Source organism: Pelodiscus sinensis, chromosome 5, assembly GCF_049634645.1.
Source record: "Pelodiscus sinensis isolate JC-2024 chromosome 5, ASM4963464v1, whole genome shotgun sequence".
In the NCBI taxonomy this organism is placed as follows: domain Eukaryota; kingdom Metazoa; phylum Chordata; order Testudines; family Trionychidae; genus Pelodiscus; species Pelodiscus sinensis.
In genome coordinates this window covers 58896869-58917028 of record NC_134715.1, presented here as the reverse complement: position 1 = coordinate 58917028, position 20160 = coordinate 58896869, and the positions used below count along the sequence as shown (strand labels likewise).

General features: G+C 40.3%; 1 protein-coding gene across 15 annotated transcripts in view; it reads right to left on the bottom strand.

Moving 5' to 3' along the window:
- GRIA2 (glutamate ionotropic receptor AMPA type subunit 2) overlaps positions 1-20160 on the bottom strand; it is a 140699-nt gene that overhangs the window by 34465 nt on the left and 86074 nt on the right. For all 15 annotated transcript variants that reach the window (XR_012904189.1, XR_012904186.1, XR_012904187.1 and 12 more), the window contains 4 exons: positions 2746-2913; positions 2327-2431; positions 1457-1567; positions 85-291 (listed from right to left, as the gene is read on the bottom strand). Coding sequence is in view for 10 of the 15 variants with exons in the window: in XM_075930122.1 (XP_075786237.1) it covers positions 85-291; positions 1457-1567; positions 2327-2431; positions 2746-2913 (591 nt within the window). In the remaining 5 variants the exon portion in view is untranslated. The remainder of the gene's footprint in view (positions 1-84; positions 292-1456; positions 1568-2326; positions 2432-2745; positions 2914-20160) is intronic.

Sequence of the window (20160 nt, the reverse complement as noted above, 5' to 3'; positions counted from 1 at the left end):
TAACTCAGACAAGTTTCCTGCATGAGAGAGAGAACCCTCACAATCATCAGTCATAACAGGTGTTATTAAAAAAAGTTTTCTTACCCCATAAACAAGTTCTCCAACCATCCCATTCCAGATTTTTGTGTCTGCATCCCGGGCCCCATACTTGCCATCCCCAACAATTGTGAGCTTGTACTTGAATCCACAATGTTTAGCAATTTCTGCAGCTAAGTCCACACAGTAGCCCTCATATCGCTCATTTCCTTCAAGCAGTTCATGATTTTTCTTCATCATGACATATGGAGATTCCTACACAGACAGACTGATTTTTAGCTAGCCAATGAAGAGATAACTGTGGTATCGGTGCATTTATTATACAAATATATTTGATTTTAGACAGGAAAGAAGAAAATCCAACCCATCTCATTCACAAAAGTTCTGGGTCATTTATATTTGTCACCTCCATTGTTAGTTTAACATGTGTTTTATAGCATTTAAAATTATAGGCTTCTGAGGCAGATTTAAAGGCTAATACTTTTAGGTATAACCAGTCCCAGAGATATTTACATGATTACCATGAGTGTAATGGGAGTTGTGTATACACTGTGGAGAGAAGAGATGTTAATATATATTTTTAGTTTACTTTTGTACATTTGCGTATTAGTGTGTGGCTTGTGGAGTTTTCTTTTCAAAACTGTAATATCTGAGAGGGGTTTTCCCGGTTTTTCAGTTACCTCTCTCACTCACCCCCTCAATATTACAATATCTGCATAGAAATACTGAAGGGGTCCAAACAATAAACTAGAGCTGTGCAGCAATATTCTTACCACTAGCAAAATAGGTGAAAAATCATAGGTTCACAATGATTCTTGCCCCAATATATTTTCCACAAAAATCTTTCAGACAAAACAGCTGGTTTCTCTCCCAGTATATATCCATGGTTAAGAAACTGTATAAATTAGAGGACATTACTACAAACAGTATATAATGTTCTCTTAAAATGACACAGAAGATTAAGTTTCTTATTCATTCCTTCATTTTGGTAAAGAGGTTCAAAATGGCTCTGATGCTCCTAAATACTTTTTGTTAATTTAGTGAACTTCATTTATTAATGAGTATGGAAAGTGGATTTAAAAAAATACAATTTTTCCATTCAGACAAACAGGTCTTGGAAATCAGGCTATTGGTTACTTGTAGCTGGCACAGATTTTTTAATAATTTTCCAACTAAGTTTACCAGTCAAAATAACGTTGATTTTTACAAAGCAAGTCCATGTACTGATCATCCTTTCTTTAACAGCAATTGGGCAGCATCACTCATTCCATTTATATTCCATAAAAATAGCAATTTAGAGGCTTCTGTATTATAGGTATGAAGTGGCATAACAGTAAACTAATACAATGTGGTTCAACAATTCATTATACTACTAAAACATAGATTGTGTTCTCACAAGGAATGTGTTTAAGTTAATTACCAAAATAGTGGTGACAACAATAGTCTTATTTTCTAGTCCTGAGGATTCATTCCCAAGAGGACCATCAATGGGATTCACAACCATTTTGTCCACTTCACTCCAATATCCAATCTGAAAAAGTTTGTAGAATGTATGGACACTAGTGAATATGAACCTTTGCATGGAAACATCTTATTACATTCAAGCATACCATACCGACTCCAAATATACCACAGAAAGTTACTGTAACTACTGCTTTACCTATATAAACATGCAGGAATTAGACAGAAATAGATAGATGAGCTAATAGACAGATTTTTATAGACAGAGTTTAATACTAATTTTTCCTACTACACTGGTTGAAATTTTCAAGCACATATCATTTGATTTTGGTTTAAAAGTCATGAAGGAGAAGTGTAATGATTATAAAAATAAAGACGAAATATTCACTGCTACTTTATTTGGCTTTTCTCTGAATGGCTTGTGATGTGGGAGAGAAAAAAAATCACATTTAGAGAATGCATTAATGACATTTATTCTCTGCAAAGTTGTATTTTGCATCATCAGTTGTGAAAGTCATCATTAATGTTTCTTTGAGGTAGTTGCTCTCACTTATCTGCTCTAACCAGAAGGAAACAAAACAAATTTCCATAATGTATTTAAAATAAAATAAGCTATAGTTTCACATGGTACTTACCAGAAATAAAAGATCATATTTATTAGAAACAAACAGGGCACATTTTTTCTTTACTCTGCAAGACCATTAAAATATAATCATATGAATAAACTTAATTGAAAAAAGGCCTTTAGTTGACTATATCTTTCAGTCACCTACCTTTTCATATCACTTAGCAGAGTACAACTTTTTAGGGCATTTAGAATTATAATTACCTTCCGAGGACCAGTATTTTTGAGTTCCATGATGTTTATTGTATAATTTATTCTCTTTCCATTCTGGTCAAATTTTATATTTCCTGTTAGACCTTCCACCTGAACCTATGTGAAGTAAGAATGGAAATAATGGTAAAGTTAAATTTGTTTATCCCCAATAAACATTTTGCATTTCCATGACTGGATACTGATGAAAAAAAAAGACTATATTTAGATTGATCTGACAAATTATATAACCTTAAGTTACTAAAATATTTCCGGGGGGGGGGGGGGGGAGGGAGAGGGGAGAGGTGATATAATGATGCTGCTCTTCTAAATCACCAACAAAGCTTATTTTATGAGGCAGAAAGATTTTTCCAGAACATTCACAGAGTATTACAGACAGACATTAATTCCAGAGTTGGTTATAGAGAGACTACCTGCTTTAATGCCCTCTCTATTTCCACACCATGACCCCAGGGCACTGCAGGATTTGCAAGACAATCTCCAGCATTTCCTCTTCTGGAGATCTCAATCCTTTGTTTACGTAAATTACGAAAAGCTTCAGTCATCACTTGAACAGCATCATAGGTTAGAGCAGATGTATACTGAAAAAGTATTAAATATAATGAATTAAAGAGTGGTAAAGAGTTAAAGCTTTCACATGTTTTCCAAGGCTATCATTATCAATCCACTAAAGAAAAAAATACCTTACAAATAAAACAGATGATACAATATTCTTTGGGATTAGGCCATTTTCTTGTCATTTGGGGTTCTATTTCCTCACAGGAGTCCATACATTTTAATAGAAAGCAATAATATGCAGCATCCAGAGGAAAGGGTCACATGTACAATAATTAATCTAAACTAGGACTTAGACCGTTCCTCCTAACTACAAGTATGCAATTATAGCAAATGTTTCATAGAAAAGTGATGTTTGGAAAATATTTGTTTTAGTATTTTTTGAGCAATTTAAGCCATAGGAAATGACAAGATTTCCCTTTTCATTACAGTCTTCATTAATATCCCACTATAATAAGCTTATATAAGGTTAATAAATTATTGCTATGTGTTATAAGCTTGTTTAATGTATTTTATGGAGCATTATAAGCACATTAGTAGAAGGTGTTATAAATGGTTATAAGCCCTGGTTAAATTGATCTGTTGAATTGTTGGAATCTATAATAATTGATTAACCATTTATTAAAGCAGCTCTTAATATTAATTTGCCCTCTGTAAACGACTGTTAAATAGAACTCCAATACAAAATGTGAACCACTCATCAACCAGAGTGCTCTCTGTGGATTCCCACACGTACCTGGTCCATAGACAAAAGACCTTCATTTGGGGATCTCTGTATTGTTTTAATTAGAATCTTTGCTGTCTGGAAAACATTTACCCCTATATCTGGTGAAACACTGAGCACTCTGATAACATGCAATAAACAACAGCAGTACATATGTATTCAGCAGAATGTTGTACAGATGTGAGACATGGGTGATAATGAAAGATTTGAAGGGAAAGATATTGGCATTCAAGAGTTGTTACAGAAAGATCCTGAGAATAGGATGGATGCAGAAGGTCACCAAAGAGGTGTATATAGGAAGATACAGCCGAAAGAAAACCTACTGCAGAAATTTATACAATGGCAGTTACAGCTATTTGGGCATATCTGCAGAATGAATGACAAACGAAAAGTCAAGTGCCTGGTATTCAGCAAAATGGATGGTTCGAATAGGAGAGGCAGACCCCACAGGGAATGGGTAGATGACATAGTAGATCGGTGTGGAGCTAGTGTACAAAAACTAAGCCACTCTGCACTGGACAGGGAAAGATGGAAGGAAATAGTGAGGGAGGCATCGGGCACCAGCGGACATTGAACCCATGGTTGTTATTGCTATTGCTACTCATCATCAACAAGGTAACTTAACTCCTTGCTAGCAAACAAATGAGTGCTCTACAGACCAATTTATGCAAGTTGAAATGGATTAACTATATCTGAATGCAATACTCAAGATGAGCATATATCATCAGTTCGTATCTGTTAGAATACAGGTTGAACCTCCTTTCTCCAGCACTCTCAGGAGCTGAGTGGTCCTGAACCATGGAGTTTCCTGAACAAGGGAAGGTCAAGCCTCCCTACATGGCTGTAGGCTCCGCTCCTAGCTGGGGCTGCGCTCCCTACTGCCTGCGGCTGCCTCCAGCCCCCCATCATGCTGGCCCTGGCAGGGGCTGCATCCCCAACCATGCCAGTCCCACATAAGGGCCAGCTCCCCTGCCCGTAGTCCTGGCTGGGGATGTGCCCTCCCCCCACTGCACCAGTCCAGGTTGTGCTCCCAGCTGCTGGCCCCACTGACTCCAGCCTGGGCCTGGGCTTCGCTCTCTGCTGCTAGCACCAGACAGGCCTGAGCTCCTGACTCCAATCCCAGATGGGGCTGCACTCTCTGCTGCCAGCCCTGACTGGGGCTGCATCCCCCTCCCCGGCACCACACCAGCCCTGACCAAGGCTGTTTTTTCCACCACGCCAGCTCCCCACCTTGTCAACCTCAGCCGGAGCTGTTCCTCTGGTCCCGCTGCCTCCAACCCCATCTGGGGATGCACTGCACACTGCCAGCCCAACCTGGGCTGTGCTTCTGAATCCAGCCAGCTGGGGCAATATTGTCCAGCAATATCTGGCAACCACGGATGTTGCCAGATCAGAGTGTCCTGGATTTTAGAGGTTCAACCTGTACTTCAATTTTACTTTCTTTCCCATTCATAATACATTCTAAGTCTAACCATTTTTTTAAACTACAGAAATCATTGGGCAGAGGTTTCCTTTTCTTTTTTTAAAATTTTTTTTTCTGTATAATTAATTTCATTACCAAGGTACCTCTAACATGCAGTTTATGCTACACTATGCCATTAACACTTTATGACAGCCCTACATTTCATGTGGTTTAACAGTTGGTATGCTTCATGGAGGCATGTGATCATGTTTATTACTGATGGATCGTAAATTTCTTTAGAGAGGAAAACAGGTAGCGTTTAAACCTCAACTCCATAGCATTATGCTATTATTATTCCCTAACATTTATGCACTGGTACACTTTGAACCTTTCTAGGCACCCTCAAGACCCGAATGGCGCCAACCAGTGTATTTGCTAGACACGGGAGGTCAATATTGTCTCCTAGCATTACCAACACTTCCACTGCTTACTGGGCTCTTGGAAAAACTTTAAAAATGAGTGGTCCTGTAGCACCTTAGAGGCTAACAAAAATATAGATAGCATAGTGAACTTCAGTGGGCACAACCCACTTCTTCGGATGATGAATGGAGCAAGAGGCACAGAGGGACAAATTTAAAGGGGAAAAAGAGGGGAGGGGAAAGGAGAAAAGAAAAAAACCCTGTAAATTATAGTGTCCATGATAAATATCATGCTAGACCATGGATGTTGCCAGACCAGACTACGGAGGATCTCGGTAGCCATTAGAGATCACAAGCCAATTTGGGTTCTGTTATACTAGGCACTACATATTTGCATTGCATTGTCCAATATGCATTATTTTGCATTTATCAACATTAAATTTTATCTGACATTTTGTTGCCCAGTTACCAGTTTGAGAGACCCTTTTGAAGCTCTTTACAGTCTGTTTTGGACTTAACTATCTTGAGCAGTTTTGTATCGTCTGCAGATTTTGCCCCCTCATTGTTTACTCCTTTCTCTGGATCATTTAGAAAAATGTTGAATATGATTGGTCCTCATATGGATCTTTAGGGAACACCTCTAATTTCCTCTCTGCAGTCTTAAAACTGACCTTCCCTCTTATCCCATGACAGCCTACTTTGTGTAAGAGCCTTTCGTGAGGGACCTTGTCAAAGACTTCATGTAAATCTAAGTACGCTATATCCACTGCATCCCCTTTGTTCACTTGCTTGTTGACCACATCAAAGAATTCTAGTAGATTTCTCAGTACAAAAACTATGTTGACTTGTAGTTCTAGAACCAGCTCTTACAAGAAGCAGTTGTTTAAGGTGTCAGGAAACTTTATCTCTGCATCCTGTTCTGAGGTGACATGTATCCAGTCAATCTGGGGATAGCTGAAATCCTCATTATTAATACGAATGAATAGTCCTGTGGCACTTTAGAGACTAGCAAAATATATAGAATTATGAGCTTTTGTGGGTAAAACCCACTTCACACTCCAACTTATCTGATGAAGTGGGCTTTGCTCACGAAAGCTCATGATTCTATATATTTTCCTTAGTCTCTCACATGTCACAGGACTACTCATTTTTAAAGTTACCAATTAACATGCCTACCCCTTTGAGACTTATGGTGGGGCGACTCCCCCACACTGGCTGAAAGGGATTAAGCAGGCTGGAGGGAGCCTGCACAGAACCTTGGCCAATTGGAGAGGAGCTTTTAAAAAAAGACAACCAGAGCGTGACTTGCTGAGGTGCCCCAGAATAGAAGGAGCTGCTCAGCAGAGAGTAAACAGTTGGGTCCTGACCAAGGAGTTTCATTCATTCATTGAGTCTGGTTCATTTCAGATTTTTACTTCATTTGATTCTAGGCTTTCTTTCACATATAGTGGCACTCCCCCACTAGCATGACTTGTTCTGTCCTCCTAATATATTGTGTACCCTGATAGTACTGTGTCCCATTGATTATCCTCAGTCCACCAAGTGTCCGTGATGTCTATTATATCAATATTCTCATTTAATACAAGCCACTCTAGTTATTTAGATGTCTAGTGTTTGTATGTAAACACTTTAAAAACTTATGATTGAATGGGACTCTTTTTCCTGTGACTGTTTCTCTCTCATCAGCTCTTACTCACATTTTATTATCTTCCACCCTCTCTTCTTTAATGGGACAAAAGAGAATCTCTATTAATGGATCCTCCCCTAAGGAGGATCTGATCCATGCGCTCCTCCCACCTGTAAGCTTTTCCCCAGCCATTAAGTTTGCAAACTGCTCTACAATCTTTTAAATCTCAAATGCCAGCAATCTGGTTCCATTTTGGTTCAGGTGGAGCCCATCATTCTTATGAAGGCTCCCTCTTACCCAAAACTTTCCCTGGTTCCTAATAAATGTAAAACTCCTCCTCCCTACACAATCATTTCATTCACACATTGAGACACTCCAGTTCTGCCTGTCTACCTGGCCCTGCACATGGAACTAGAAGCATTTCAGTGAATACTACCATGGAGATCCTGGATTTCCATCTCTTACCTAGGAGCCTAAATTTGGCCTCTAGGACCTCCTCCTATCCTTTCCTATGTCACTGGTACCTACATGTGCCATGACCAGCAGCTCCTCCCCAACACTACACATAAGTCTATTTGGATGTCTTAAGAGATCTGCAACTTAGCAAGCAAGTTACCAGGTGGTTCTCGCGGTCATCGCAAATCAGCTGTCTATGTTTCTAATAATCAAATTCCCCATTACCAATACCTGACTTTTTCTAATAATTGGAGTTCCTTCCTCTGGAGGGAGAGGATATCACATCATCATCTGGAAGGAGAGTTACAATTATGGGATCATTTCCCTCTGCTCCAGTTGAATGTTCTCTTTCACCCTCCACCACCACACAGTGGCTGTCTGATTACAGGTTGGGACCTTTCTACTGTGTCATGGAAAGTCTCATTTATGTACCCCTCTGTCTCCTGTAGGCTCCTCCTGTTCAGTCGCTCTGGTGTCCAAAACCCATACACAGTCTCTAAGGGCCACTAGCTCCTTACACTGAATGCGTACATATGTCACCTGTCCATAGGGCAGGTAGTCATACACTGTGTGCAAGAAACTGGATAGTCTGTTGCTGAGCTTCTTCCTGTATTATCTTTTTATTCCTTACTTATTCCTTTATGATGTTTTTAAAATCAGGTAGTCTGGGTTTTAATTTAGTTAAAAAATTGATTTTCTCTGGACAAGGTATATGCTTTCTTTCAAGAAAAAATATTATAGGTGAAACCAAAATCTTGGCATATAAGTGCTATAGAAGGGTGAGTACCATGCAGTATAAATAAAGAAATCCTAAAGATTTCATAGACTGTGATGTATGGATATAAATAATTATTACAGTCAGAGTAAATTCAACCCTAGATTTTGTTCAAAGGGTAGTTTTAGTCTTAGTGCAACAAAGCTGCAAGGTAGAGCTCACTTGCAATTCTTTAATGCCATGCCAAAACCTGTCAAGCCTAACTGATGAGGAAGAATGGTCAGGGTAGCCTGGGAATGTACTGATTCAGTCTCATTTGTCTAGGCACTTGTAGGATATCATATATACTTAAAAGTTTCTTCCTGTTGGTCAAACCTCCAAATAAGCACACTGGTGCAAACATAACTTGCCCTCCTCAAGAGATGAATAATTCTGGATTTCAGTGGTCCCTAGTGGCTCAGAGATGTGTAATATGCATACATAATGTTACTCTATTCATTTCTGTTTTCATTCCATGAGCTATAATTCAAGCTGAAAACTGATTTTAAAAAACCTAAACTGATTATTTTAAAGGCAATTCAGGGATAGCTTTTCCATACCACAAATTAGGAGCTGGTAAGTAGAATCTTTCTCCTGCAGCCAGCAGGGAGTCCTAGATTTTTGCATGTGCATTAGAGGTTGAATTTTGAACCTGAAATGAGCTTCCTCATAAAAGCTCAACAAACTAAAGTGAAATACAAAAAGAACAACTTTATTTTTGTTTACACACACATGATTTTCAAGCCAATCTCATGATTTTTAGGTATCTGACATGTTATTGGGCATCCCTGAGAATGGCAATACTCCTTCTGCGTATCTTTTCACAGTATGGAAATGTGATGTGCAAAGCTTTTAATATAAGGAACTTTGGTTAGCGTTGCAATGAATGGCTGAAAAGGGGGAATAAAAGCTTTTTATTCCATTCATTTTACTTGATTTTTAGTCTCCTACCCCTCAGAAGTATAACAAATACTCAGGGAAAACATGCAGTGGTAGTGGTGGGGGGAGAGGGGGGAGGGATATGGTGATCTTTACAAGCTAAGCATAAAGTCCTTTTGTATAAAATTTTTACATAAACATCATGTTTAACTGGAAGATCTCAAAGTGATGTACAAACATGTTACCTCTCTATACATATGGGTAAACTGAGAGATAGTGATCTGGTGACATTCCTATATTAAATCAATGATGGAATCAAGAACAGTACCTATGTCTCTTAACTCACAGACTATTTCTAATGTTATATGCTTATTTGAAATTTAGATTATGATTAGTGAAATACAAGAGTTTATGTGATGCTTACCACAATTATATACAAGATAAAGAGCATATATACACACACACATATATATATGACACACACACACATACACGCATACACGTGCATGTACAGTGTAAATAATATCTTATTTTTCCTATATATTGGAGGCTTCATCCCTCTTTCACTTAGGAGAGCATTATTAACATCAATGGACACTGTATTTGGAACCAGCTTCACTGATAGAAAAGTCAAGGCTATATAACACTTATATAACAGCGTAAATCAGCGGACATCACTTCAGATACTTCTGACTTACACAGGGTTAACAGCACAATCAAGCCCTATTTGTCTAATAATGGTTATTTTCTTGTTTAAGGCAGTAGATTTCTTTACAATCTTCCTGAGCACAAATGGATATTTTCACAACTAGTATTAATTCTCTGTAACCTACATCTCTTTTGACATGGCCCCAAGAAAGAGTTATGTAGGGTTCTGCCAAAATAGTTTCAATCTGCCCATGTGATGGAATTATTTCCTTTAGGTAATAATGAAATAGAGCTTTTTAGTGGAAGTTAGATGTTAAATAGGCTTCAAAATATACAATTGTAATATTATATAAACAGACTTATTAATTAGAACTGGACAAAAATAGCAGCTTTTTGCTTCATCATAATTTTCATGGCAAAATTTAAAATAGTTCTAACCCAACAAAATGTTATAATTATTATCACAATAATACCTAACCTGAAAGAAAGACTATTGATGGGATGTTATATTTTTTCTATGAAATATGACTTACATGTATATGAGATGAAGAGTGAACAGAAATATTCGTATCTATCGAATGAAAGTCACCTGTCACAAAGAGTCAGCGTATGGTCTATGCACCATTTAAATCCAACTTACACTCTATTTTTAATAAGTTTAAGAACAGATAGACCACATATTAATAAACCATTTTGAGTCACCATCAACCAAGGTGAATCAAAGTGAATAATAAAACAAAGTAAACTAAGGCTCTTCCCCAAGTCAGCCACTGATGAAACTGATCAGCGGCTGACTCGGGGAAGCCAGGGGCAGAACTGCTCTGTCCCCGGCTTCCCTGAGTCAGCCGCTGGTCAATTTCAGCAGTGGCTGAATCAGGGAAGCTGGGGGCAGAGCAGCTCCAATTGTCCGGCTGCCCAGAGCACTTCTGGGTTCCAGATGGTGCCGGACCATCAGGAGTGCCGGACCATTGGATGCCGGCCCACTGGGCTGTGTCTACATTGGCACCCTTTTCCGGAAAAGGGATGCTAATGAGACACATCGCAATTGCAAATCCGCGGGGGATTTAAATATCCCCCGTGGCATTTGCATTTACATGGCTGCCGCTTTTTTCCGGCTTGGGGATAAGCTGGAGAAAAGCACCAGTCTAGACGTGATTCTCCGGCAAATAAACCCTTTTCCAGAGGATCTTTTATTCCTACTTTCAAGTTTATTTTCCGGAGAATCACGTCTAGACTGGAGCTTTTCTCCGGCTTATCCCCAAGCCGGAAAAAAGCGGCAGCCATGTAAAAGCAAATGCCGCAGGGGATATTTAAATCCCCCGCGGATTTGCAATTGTGATGTGTCTCATTAGCATCCCTTTTCCGGAAAAGGGTGCCAATGTAGACACAGCCCCAGAGTTTTACTGTACTATGGTTGTTCCTGTAAAAACTTGTGACCATGGCACCTGGTGCTGAAATCCATCTTGAATTTTGTAATTTTCCATAAGGGTGGGGTGAATGGAACAAAGGCTTCCTGCCCTGAGCAAATTCTATTTAAGGAATGGGAAGCAAACAATTATTGTCTTCAACTGACTTCACAGAATGTTTCCCACCACAAAAGAATTTGTGAAAGGACCTGGAAAAAAAGAACTCTAATGAGGGTGAAGAAATTGCTAGACCCAAGTCAGGAGAAGGTCAGATTTAGCCAGAGAAGACCTTTAGCTGAAATAAGAACAAGAGTGAGAAATTATGATTTGCAGCAATTTCTGTTAGGCTTAGCTAGCACATTCTGTTTTATTTTAGCTTAGAAACTTACTGTTAAATTATTGTCATCACTTGCAAACACTTATATCCTACTTTTTATACGTAATATCATCACTTTTGCTTATTATCACACCCAGAATCCTGGGGGGAACAACAGCTGTGCATGTTTTTCTTTCATTGATAAAGGGAGCAAACTATGAGCTTTCTCTGTATAAAGCTTTATTTGAGGTTTTGGTCCCACTGGGGCTGTGTACATGAGTGTTAAGTCCCAGTGACAGAACCCTCCTAAAACTGAGCTGTTCTCAGTGTCTGTGTTACTCTGCTACAAGGCTGCTTCCCCAACTCTTTGGCTTTGCTAGGAATGACCAGAGCTTCAGACTCAGCAGAAGAGAGTAGTGGGGTGCCTCAAAGAGCAGGCTGGTGGGCTCAGTGGTATGATGAGTCCATCATGTGACAGTCTCAAGGGGATCTCTGTGATCCAACCCACCAGTTTGTTCCCTTATTGTTAAACTATTTGTGTCGTTTTTCTAATTTGAATGTTAAATCTCTGTAAAAAATAACTAGCTAGCAAATATTTTATTCTGTTATTAGTACTCAGATGTAATCCCCATATATGTTAATCAGCTGGATCAAAGGGGATAAAGCAACACAGCCATACAGACCGGGGATGTCAGATCAATCTTTTCCAACATAGTGGGATCTTAGTTTCCTAAATGTTTCACATTCATTAAAGGAGTTCACACGAGTACAAACAAGCACATATCATAAGGAAACCAATGCAGTGATCAACAGAATTATGTTCTTAAATCTCTGTAGGTTGTCCTGAGTATGCAGTCATCTGGCATATTGTACTGTGCAAGCTAATTTTTTACTGGATTTTGGTATATTCCATTGTTTTACTTTTAGTCATTTGCTAAACTAGACATAAATTAATTTGAATAGATCATTTTGACAACATAATGGGCTCTTGCTTTGATAATGAATGCTTCAGCTTTGCCTTGTCTTGGGCTTTATGTTCTATGAAGTCTCTCAGCTGAGTTTGGATATTTATATTTATGAGGGGAACTAATACATTGGTGCAATATTATATTCCATTTGGCAAAAGCTGCAAAATGGTTTTATTATATTTTGCAATTCTATGATGCTTTTTCATCAAAGGATCCCAAACCACCATACATAAGTAGGTAGGTTTCCAAACAAGTTTTATATTCACTAAACACAAAACCGTTATGCAGATAAAATCTTCTATACAGCTACACTGCAATAAAACAAAATAACCCCAAGTAAACAAGCAAAAAAAAAAAAAAAAAAAAAAACAGTCCCTTCAGCATGCATCAACTGACTTGGGGTAGTGGGCTTGTGATATCAGCTTTGAGACCTTGTGTGTAGGGGGTGAGGTCTTAGAGCCTGGACTCCAGACTAAGCAGAAAAATCTACACTGCCATTTGTAGCGCAGGAGTACCAGCCTGTCAGATGATCCAGGCTCTAAGACTCACTGACATAGGATGGGGGTTTTCCACAGTGCTGATGGACCCTAACATCAGGATTCACTTGCTTAAGGTTGAGATTTTCATTAGGGCTGTTAGAGTTTATTAAACAGATTAAGCACTTCAAATTTTGTCAGTTTATCAAACTTCATTTTAAATCTCTCTCTCTCTCTCTTTCTCTGTGTGTGTGTGTGTGTGTGTGTGTGTGTGTGTGTGTGTGTGTGTGTGTATATATATATATATATATATATATATATATATATATATAAATAAAAGATTTTTCCTGACAGGCAACAGAATGACATCATCATGCTCTCAGGCCACAAAAGCGGCCAGAGAGAGGGGGGATGGAAAGAGTATTGAGCAGCAGGCACAGTCCCCTAGTAAAGTAAAATATTAATTTATGTCCAACACAAAAGGTTTTTTTTTTTTTTAAAATTTACGGCAGGGGCGGGGAACATTTTTTGGGTCAGGGACCAATGATCCACAGACAAATAAGTTGGGGACCAAAGTAAGAAGCAAAAAAACAAAAACCAAAAAAAAAAAAAAACCAACAACAAAAAACCCTCCAACCACCTCTCCCCCTCCCCAAGCCATTGATGTGGCCCCCAACTGAGACATCTCACTTCTCTGGTGCTCCAGACTCACAGGGGGAAGAGGCAGGACTGGGAGGACTTAGGTTCAGGGCTTCCCATGGGCCAAAATTACTCTTCTGAGGTTTTGGGGTTAGTGGATTTTGTGGATGCCCACAGAAAGTGGGATAGGGATGGAGGTGCCAGATCTGGGTGGGAGATGAGGTGCAGGAGGGAGTGAGAGTGCAAGGTCTGGGCAGGAGGTGGGGTTCAGGAGCAGGCTGTATTCCCTCTAAGATTTTCTATCCATAAGCAGTATGAGTTTTGTCTTGTGCAACAATATTGCAGTCTTGTGGGCTTGTTCAGATGTGTGCAACTGTGGCACCCACCTGTTACTAAGAAATATCTTAGATGTATATATTATAGAAGAAAGAATACTAAAACAAGAACATTAAAACAACGGCCCACAACTGTGAGTAGTCCCAGCATCAACGGGACTACTCACAATAATAAGCACTTTGGTAATTAGTAGTAGCATAATCAAACTCCAGCTAATAATGTTTGAAAGTCATCTGATATATAATGGCTATTCAATAGCTTATGTCAGTGTTTCCCAAACTATGGGCCACGGCCCGGTACTGGGCTGCGGGAAAAAAATACCAGGCCTCAGCGTGGCTGCCAGTAGGGGAGCAGAGCGGGGAGGGCTGGGAGGAGGTGGCAGCGGGGGGAAGGAAGAACCGGCTGCTAGGAATAAGGGTGGGGGCAGCAGGGCTGTCCCGCGAAGATCAGGACAGGCGGGTTGGTGGCCGGTGGAAGCAGGATTAGGGGTAGCAGGGCTGTCCCGTAGAGATACAGGTGGGTGGGCGGCAGAAGCAGGGTTGGAGGCAGCGGCGCTGTCCTGTGGAGATCCAGGTGGGCGGGCGGCAGAAGCAGGGTTGGTGGCAACGGGGCTGTCCCGCAGAGATGGGGGGTGGAGGGGACAAGCGGGCAGTGGAAGCAGGGTTGGGGGCAGCAGGACTGTCCTGCGGAGATGGGGAGGCTGGCAGGGGGTGGAAGTAAGGTTGGGGGTAGCAGGGCTGTCCCATGGAGATGGGGGGCCACAGGCGGGCAGGTGGCAGAAGCAGGGTTGGAGGCAGTGGGGCTATCCAACAGAAATCGGGGAGGGCAGGTGGAGGAACCAGGGCTGGACAGGGGAGGGGGGGCCTGGCCAGAACAGGAGGAAGAGGACGGGAGAACCAGCTGCGGGAAGCAGGGCTGGCCGGGGGCAGCTGGGCTGGTTGGGGAGGGGTCACTGGGGGAGCAGGGCTGACAGGGGAGATTGGTGGGAGGCGGGGGGAACTGGCCACCGGAAGCAGGGCTGAACAGGAGCAGCAGGGCTTGAGTGGGAGATCGTGAGGAGAAAGGGGGGGGGGGAGCAGGACTGACCTGGGCACATACAGACCCTACAGACCCTGGCAGAGGAGTGAGTCTGCCTGGAGGTTCCATTTTGCCTCCCCCCTCCCTACATACCCTACCCTCCCTTGAGTAGTTGTGAACTGCTTGGCAGGTAGACACATTCAGGCAGCATGAGCACATCTACTATCCAGGCAGTTTGCAGCTAAGGGCTGATACACCTAATTATAATAAAACTTACCTAATTAGAAAATACCAGACATTTTATATGTCTGGTCATTTCTCAATTTGTTTCTCAGACAAAGCCCTCAAATACCGGACTGTCTGGTAAAAAAAAACGGACACCTGTCAACCCTGCCCTTCCTTGCACCCTTCCTCCTAGACAGCTCCTGCTCCCGCCTCCTGGAGTGCCCATGCAGTGCCGGGTCCCCCAAGCCCTGGCCCAGGCTGGGCGGAGGATGCAGCCGGGTGAAAACTGAAAATTTATTCATTTTTCATTCTTTTTTTATATGTGTTTATATTTTTGGGCTGCAAAAAACAGTACTAAAAAAACTGGGTTCCAACTAAAGTAAAAAGTTTGGGAAACCCTGATCTAGCCAGCTTTCTATCTCTCTTACAGTCCATTTATTCAATCCATATTCCCTTAACTTGCTGGCAAGAATATTGTAGGTGACTGTATTAAAAGCTTTGGTAACGCTGGCACTGGGGGCTTTGGGAGGACCAGAAACGACTTATTTGAATATTCATAATTTGCTTAATGAATATGCAAATATGCAAATGAATGTTACTGGTCCTCCAAAAGCTTGTGACTGGATTTACTGGTCCCTGTGTCAAAAAGTTTGGGAATCCCTGTAAGGCTTATGTGAAAGGGGTCTGTGGTATCAGCTGATAACCTAGTGGACAGGTACCCACATTACATAGTACTAGTGGCATTGCAATTTATGGGCAGCTGCAAAGCAAGATATAAATTGGGATTTTGAATGTTTATGCTGTTGAGGATACATAATGAAAGCCTTGTTTTTTGTTTCTTTGGATTTTTTTTTTTTTTTGCATTTGGAATTTAGGTCTTGAATACTCTGAAATTCTGTAGGTAGCTGGTGAACTATTTTTGTTTTATTTGTAATTCCATGATATTCACATGTAAGCAGATGAAGGTGGTGAAAGATTTGGTTTTAGTTAGTATTTACCTATTTTGGTGAGGGAGGGTGGTAAGGTTAAAAATATATCTAACTCCAAATGTCTAATATCCAGGACGTGTTTGGGAAATATTAAAAACACCCATCATTTCAGTTAAAGTTTGAGCTTTTAGCCTGTATCTGAAACCTCCAACAAGTCTTGTCCTAAAAACCCTAACATTCCAGATTTCTTAAGCTAAAAACCAGGCACAAACACTTGAGAGTGAGAGTGAAAATATATTACTCTTTCAAGCCTGAGAGGAGAAACCTGCATTTCTATTTGCTTTACATGGTAGTTCTACTTAATGCATTAAGATTTAGTAAGATATTTAACTGTCTGCAATGTATGAGTATTCATGCAGGTTTGAATAAAGTCTGAAAAGTCTGTCCAGCATGCACTGAGCTGAGTGTGAAACTGAAGATATATTTATTATCTATTTGTATGTTTTAAAGTCCTTGAGGTACATTTTCATGACATTACAGATAAAGATAGCAAAAATGTCTTTAGCCTTAAGTAGCACCTAACATACTTTTTTATTAAATGTTATTGTGTTCTTTCAGAAGATTTACAGGATAGTTTAAGAAATCAAGCATAACACTTGACACTTTTGCTCAGTCTCAAGGACTCTTATTTTCCTAGGGTATGTCTACACTTCAGTATTATTTCAGAATAACTAATGTTATTATGAAATAACATAGTCCGCATCTACACTACAAAAAGTTATTTTGACACTGTCAATATAAAGTCGAGCTGGAGGACTTCTTACTCCAACTCTTGTAACCATCATTTTATGGGGAGTAAGGGAAGTCAGAGGAAGAGTGCTCTACTTCAGACTTCCTGCTGTGTAGACAGCGCCAAAGGCCAAAATAAGTTATTTCTACTTAAGCTACACAATTGACGTACCTCCAGTTGCATAGCTTATTTCGGATTTAGCCCTGCTGTGTAGACATGCCTCCAGTGTCATTAGGATTTGGATTAAACAAAGACTGTGAATGGCTAGCCAACTACAAAAGCAGTTTATCCTTCCTTGGTGTTCACACCCACATCAGCTGCTAGAAGAGGGCCTCATCCTCCCTGACTGAATTCACCTCATTATCGCTAACCTTTCTCTTGATTGGAACTCTTTTCTTACCCCTGTATATTTATATCTGCCTCTGGAATTTCCACTACATGCATCTGAGGAAGTGGGTCTTTGTCCATGAAAGCTTATGCTTCAATAATTTTTTTAGTCTATAATGTGCCACAGGACTTCTCATTGTTTTTACAGATTCAGACTAGCAATGCTACCCCTCTGCTATTTGTTACAAGATTATTTTTATAGTAAATTAATGTTTTGTTTTCCCACTTTTTCCAGACTATTGCCCCACAAACAAAACCACACATAGTTAAATATAAAAATCTAGTAAGATTCTGTCAACAAAAGACCAAAATCACATACAGGCAAGGCATAGAAGCATATTAAAAATTGTTTATAATTTAAGAGAGGCCCAAAAGAAAGAGGAGGAAAATGAGTGGTGCTGCAGGGCTCTACAAATGAGGTGGACAGGTGGAGAGTGTGAGTGGCCACACAAGCGTGCATCTTACAGGGAAATATGGTAGGGGGTAGGGTGTCTGGCCATGGGGAAGGGTGCAGGACCAGGCTGGGGATAGGGCATGTGGCCAAGGGTCAGGGTGAAAGAGTAGTCTGGGGTGGGCTGTCTGGCTGGGAGGAGGGTACAGAAGCAAGCTAGGATGCGGGGTCTTGGCGGGGGGAGAGGAGTGCAGGAGCACACAGTAAGGGTGTGGGGTCTAGACATAAGGGGTGGGAAAGCACTTACTTGCTTTTGTGCCCCATGCCTCTAACCAGGCACCGTGTCTCAGGCACGTCCTCCTGCTACTCCCATTCGCTGGATTCCAGCCAATAGGAGCAGCAAGGAAAGCCTCCAGGCAGCATGTCAGTGCACTGCTGTTTCCCCAGCTGGGGCACGGGGAAGGGGAGTGGCAGAGTGCCGAGCCACTTCTGGCTCTGTTTCTTCCCCATGAAGCAGATCCAGAGGGGAGGCTTGTGGGTCCCCTCCACCCCCAGAGGGAAGCCAGCAGTAGCACTCCAACCTCACAGGGGAGAGGGTGCAAGGATGGAGCATCAGTGTGGGCTCCTTAGTGTTGGGACCACAGTTTGAGAACCACTACCCTAACAGAGCCCCCTCATACTTACTTGTGTACAGGCCTAAATTAATCCACATTACTTTGGATTGTTATCAAGCAGAGATGTATATGAATGGTGGCTGAAGCATGAAGGGACATATGAATCTTTAATGTATCTGACTGAATTATTTTTAATGCTAGCTATAACAGTGCTATCCAAATGCCTGGCCTAATTTTAAGGTGACATAGTAAACAAGAAGCAGAGAGTATTATCTCTTGCAAATGTAAACTAACTTGTTTCTCTGAACTAAGCATTGTCTGAATAAGAAGGAGAACTGAATGGAACTGTAAGCTTTATTTTTGAATTTAGTTATTTCTATACATAATACAACATTCCTAAGTTCAACATCCATGATACATAGACTGTGTTACAGGGTGAACCTCTCTAGTCCAGCACCCTTAGAACCTGACTGATGTGGAACCAGAGAATTTGCCAAACTACATGAGGTCAGTATTGTCAACACTTCCACTGCTTACCGGGCTTTTAGAAGATATTTAGGGGTAAATTAAAGCTAAATAACAGCACAGAGCACTGAGAGCCAGGACTGGTGGCTGTAAACAAACTTTATGGGACTGCAGGATAAGTGGACATGTGGCTAAGTAAAATCATGTGAGATCATGGTTATTGCCAGATCAGAGAATGCTGGGGTAGAGAGGTTCAATCTGTAGTACTTCTGTTAGGTAAACAGAAAAATACTATTTCTTTTGTTTTTTACAGTGCAAATATTTGTAATTAAAATAAACAAAGATTATGCTGTATACTTTGTATTCTGTGTTGTAATTAAAATTGGTATATTTGAAAATGTCCAAAACATTGAAATAAACGGTTTTCTATTACTGTTTAACAATATGATTAATCATGTGATTAATTTTTTAAATAACATGATTAATCACAATTAATTTTAATCACTTGACAGCCTTGATTAACATGAATGTGATTTCATTCATAGGTGTTTGGCAACAGCTGTGCTTTATATGAAATAGAGTTGTCCATTCAAAGTGTAAAAGGGCTCTGTGCAAGGAAAATATGGGAATATTTGGGGAAATCATGGTGCGAATCACCTCTGCAGCTTGACTCTTGATGGGCAAACCTCAAGCTGACAGCTTCTAGATTCCTCTTTGGTCTGTAAATTGGGACAGAGCTCTTGTGAAAAAACACATTCAGTATTTAGAGGAGTTCTTGCTGGTTAGTAAATACAATACTAGGACTGCAATTTTTTTCTGGCATAATATCCCAGTCCTGAACAGAAGCAGAAAGCAGAAATAAATAAAAATCATAACATATTATCTGATTTTTTCAGATATTAAACAGTTTCAGTTCTTGGCATGGTCAGAGATTCAGGTAAATTCTTATTTTATCTGAACTGACCTACTGATAATTAATTAATTCTGGTTTCTATGGGGGAGAAATTCAGGTTCAGACTGATTTTCATTATAATTAAAAGTGCTTTTTCTAATCAAATTAAAGCTGACTGTGAGCTACAGAAGCACAAAAAGCAGCTATAATGATACTGTTACTATTTATTTATACAGTGCCATGGGCATCCAGAATACTGCAGCACAAGAAAACTGAGTGCCACCAGATAAAGGTAACCTGCTTTGAAATGCTTATACATTGTTGAGGGTGAAAGCTGGCACAAAAGAGTGAGTAATATGCAGAAACAAAGAGGTATTTCTTTTAATATTTTGAATGTGTCACAAAAAGTACGAGGTGGGAAGATGGTCAGCATTCATCAGAGAAAGAGAAAATGAGAATGGACATGTTTAAAAAAGACAAAAAGAAAACAAATGAGTTTGTGATGATCCTAGA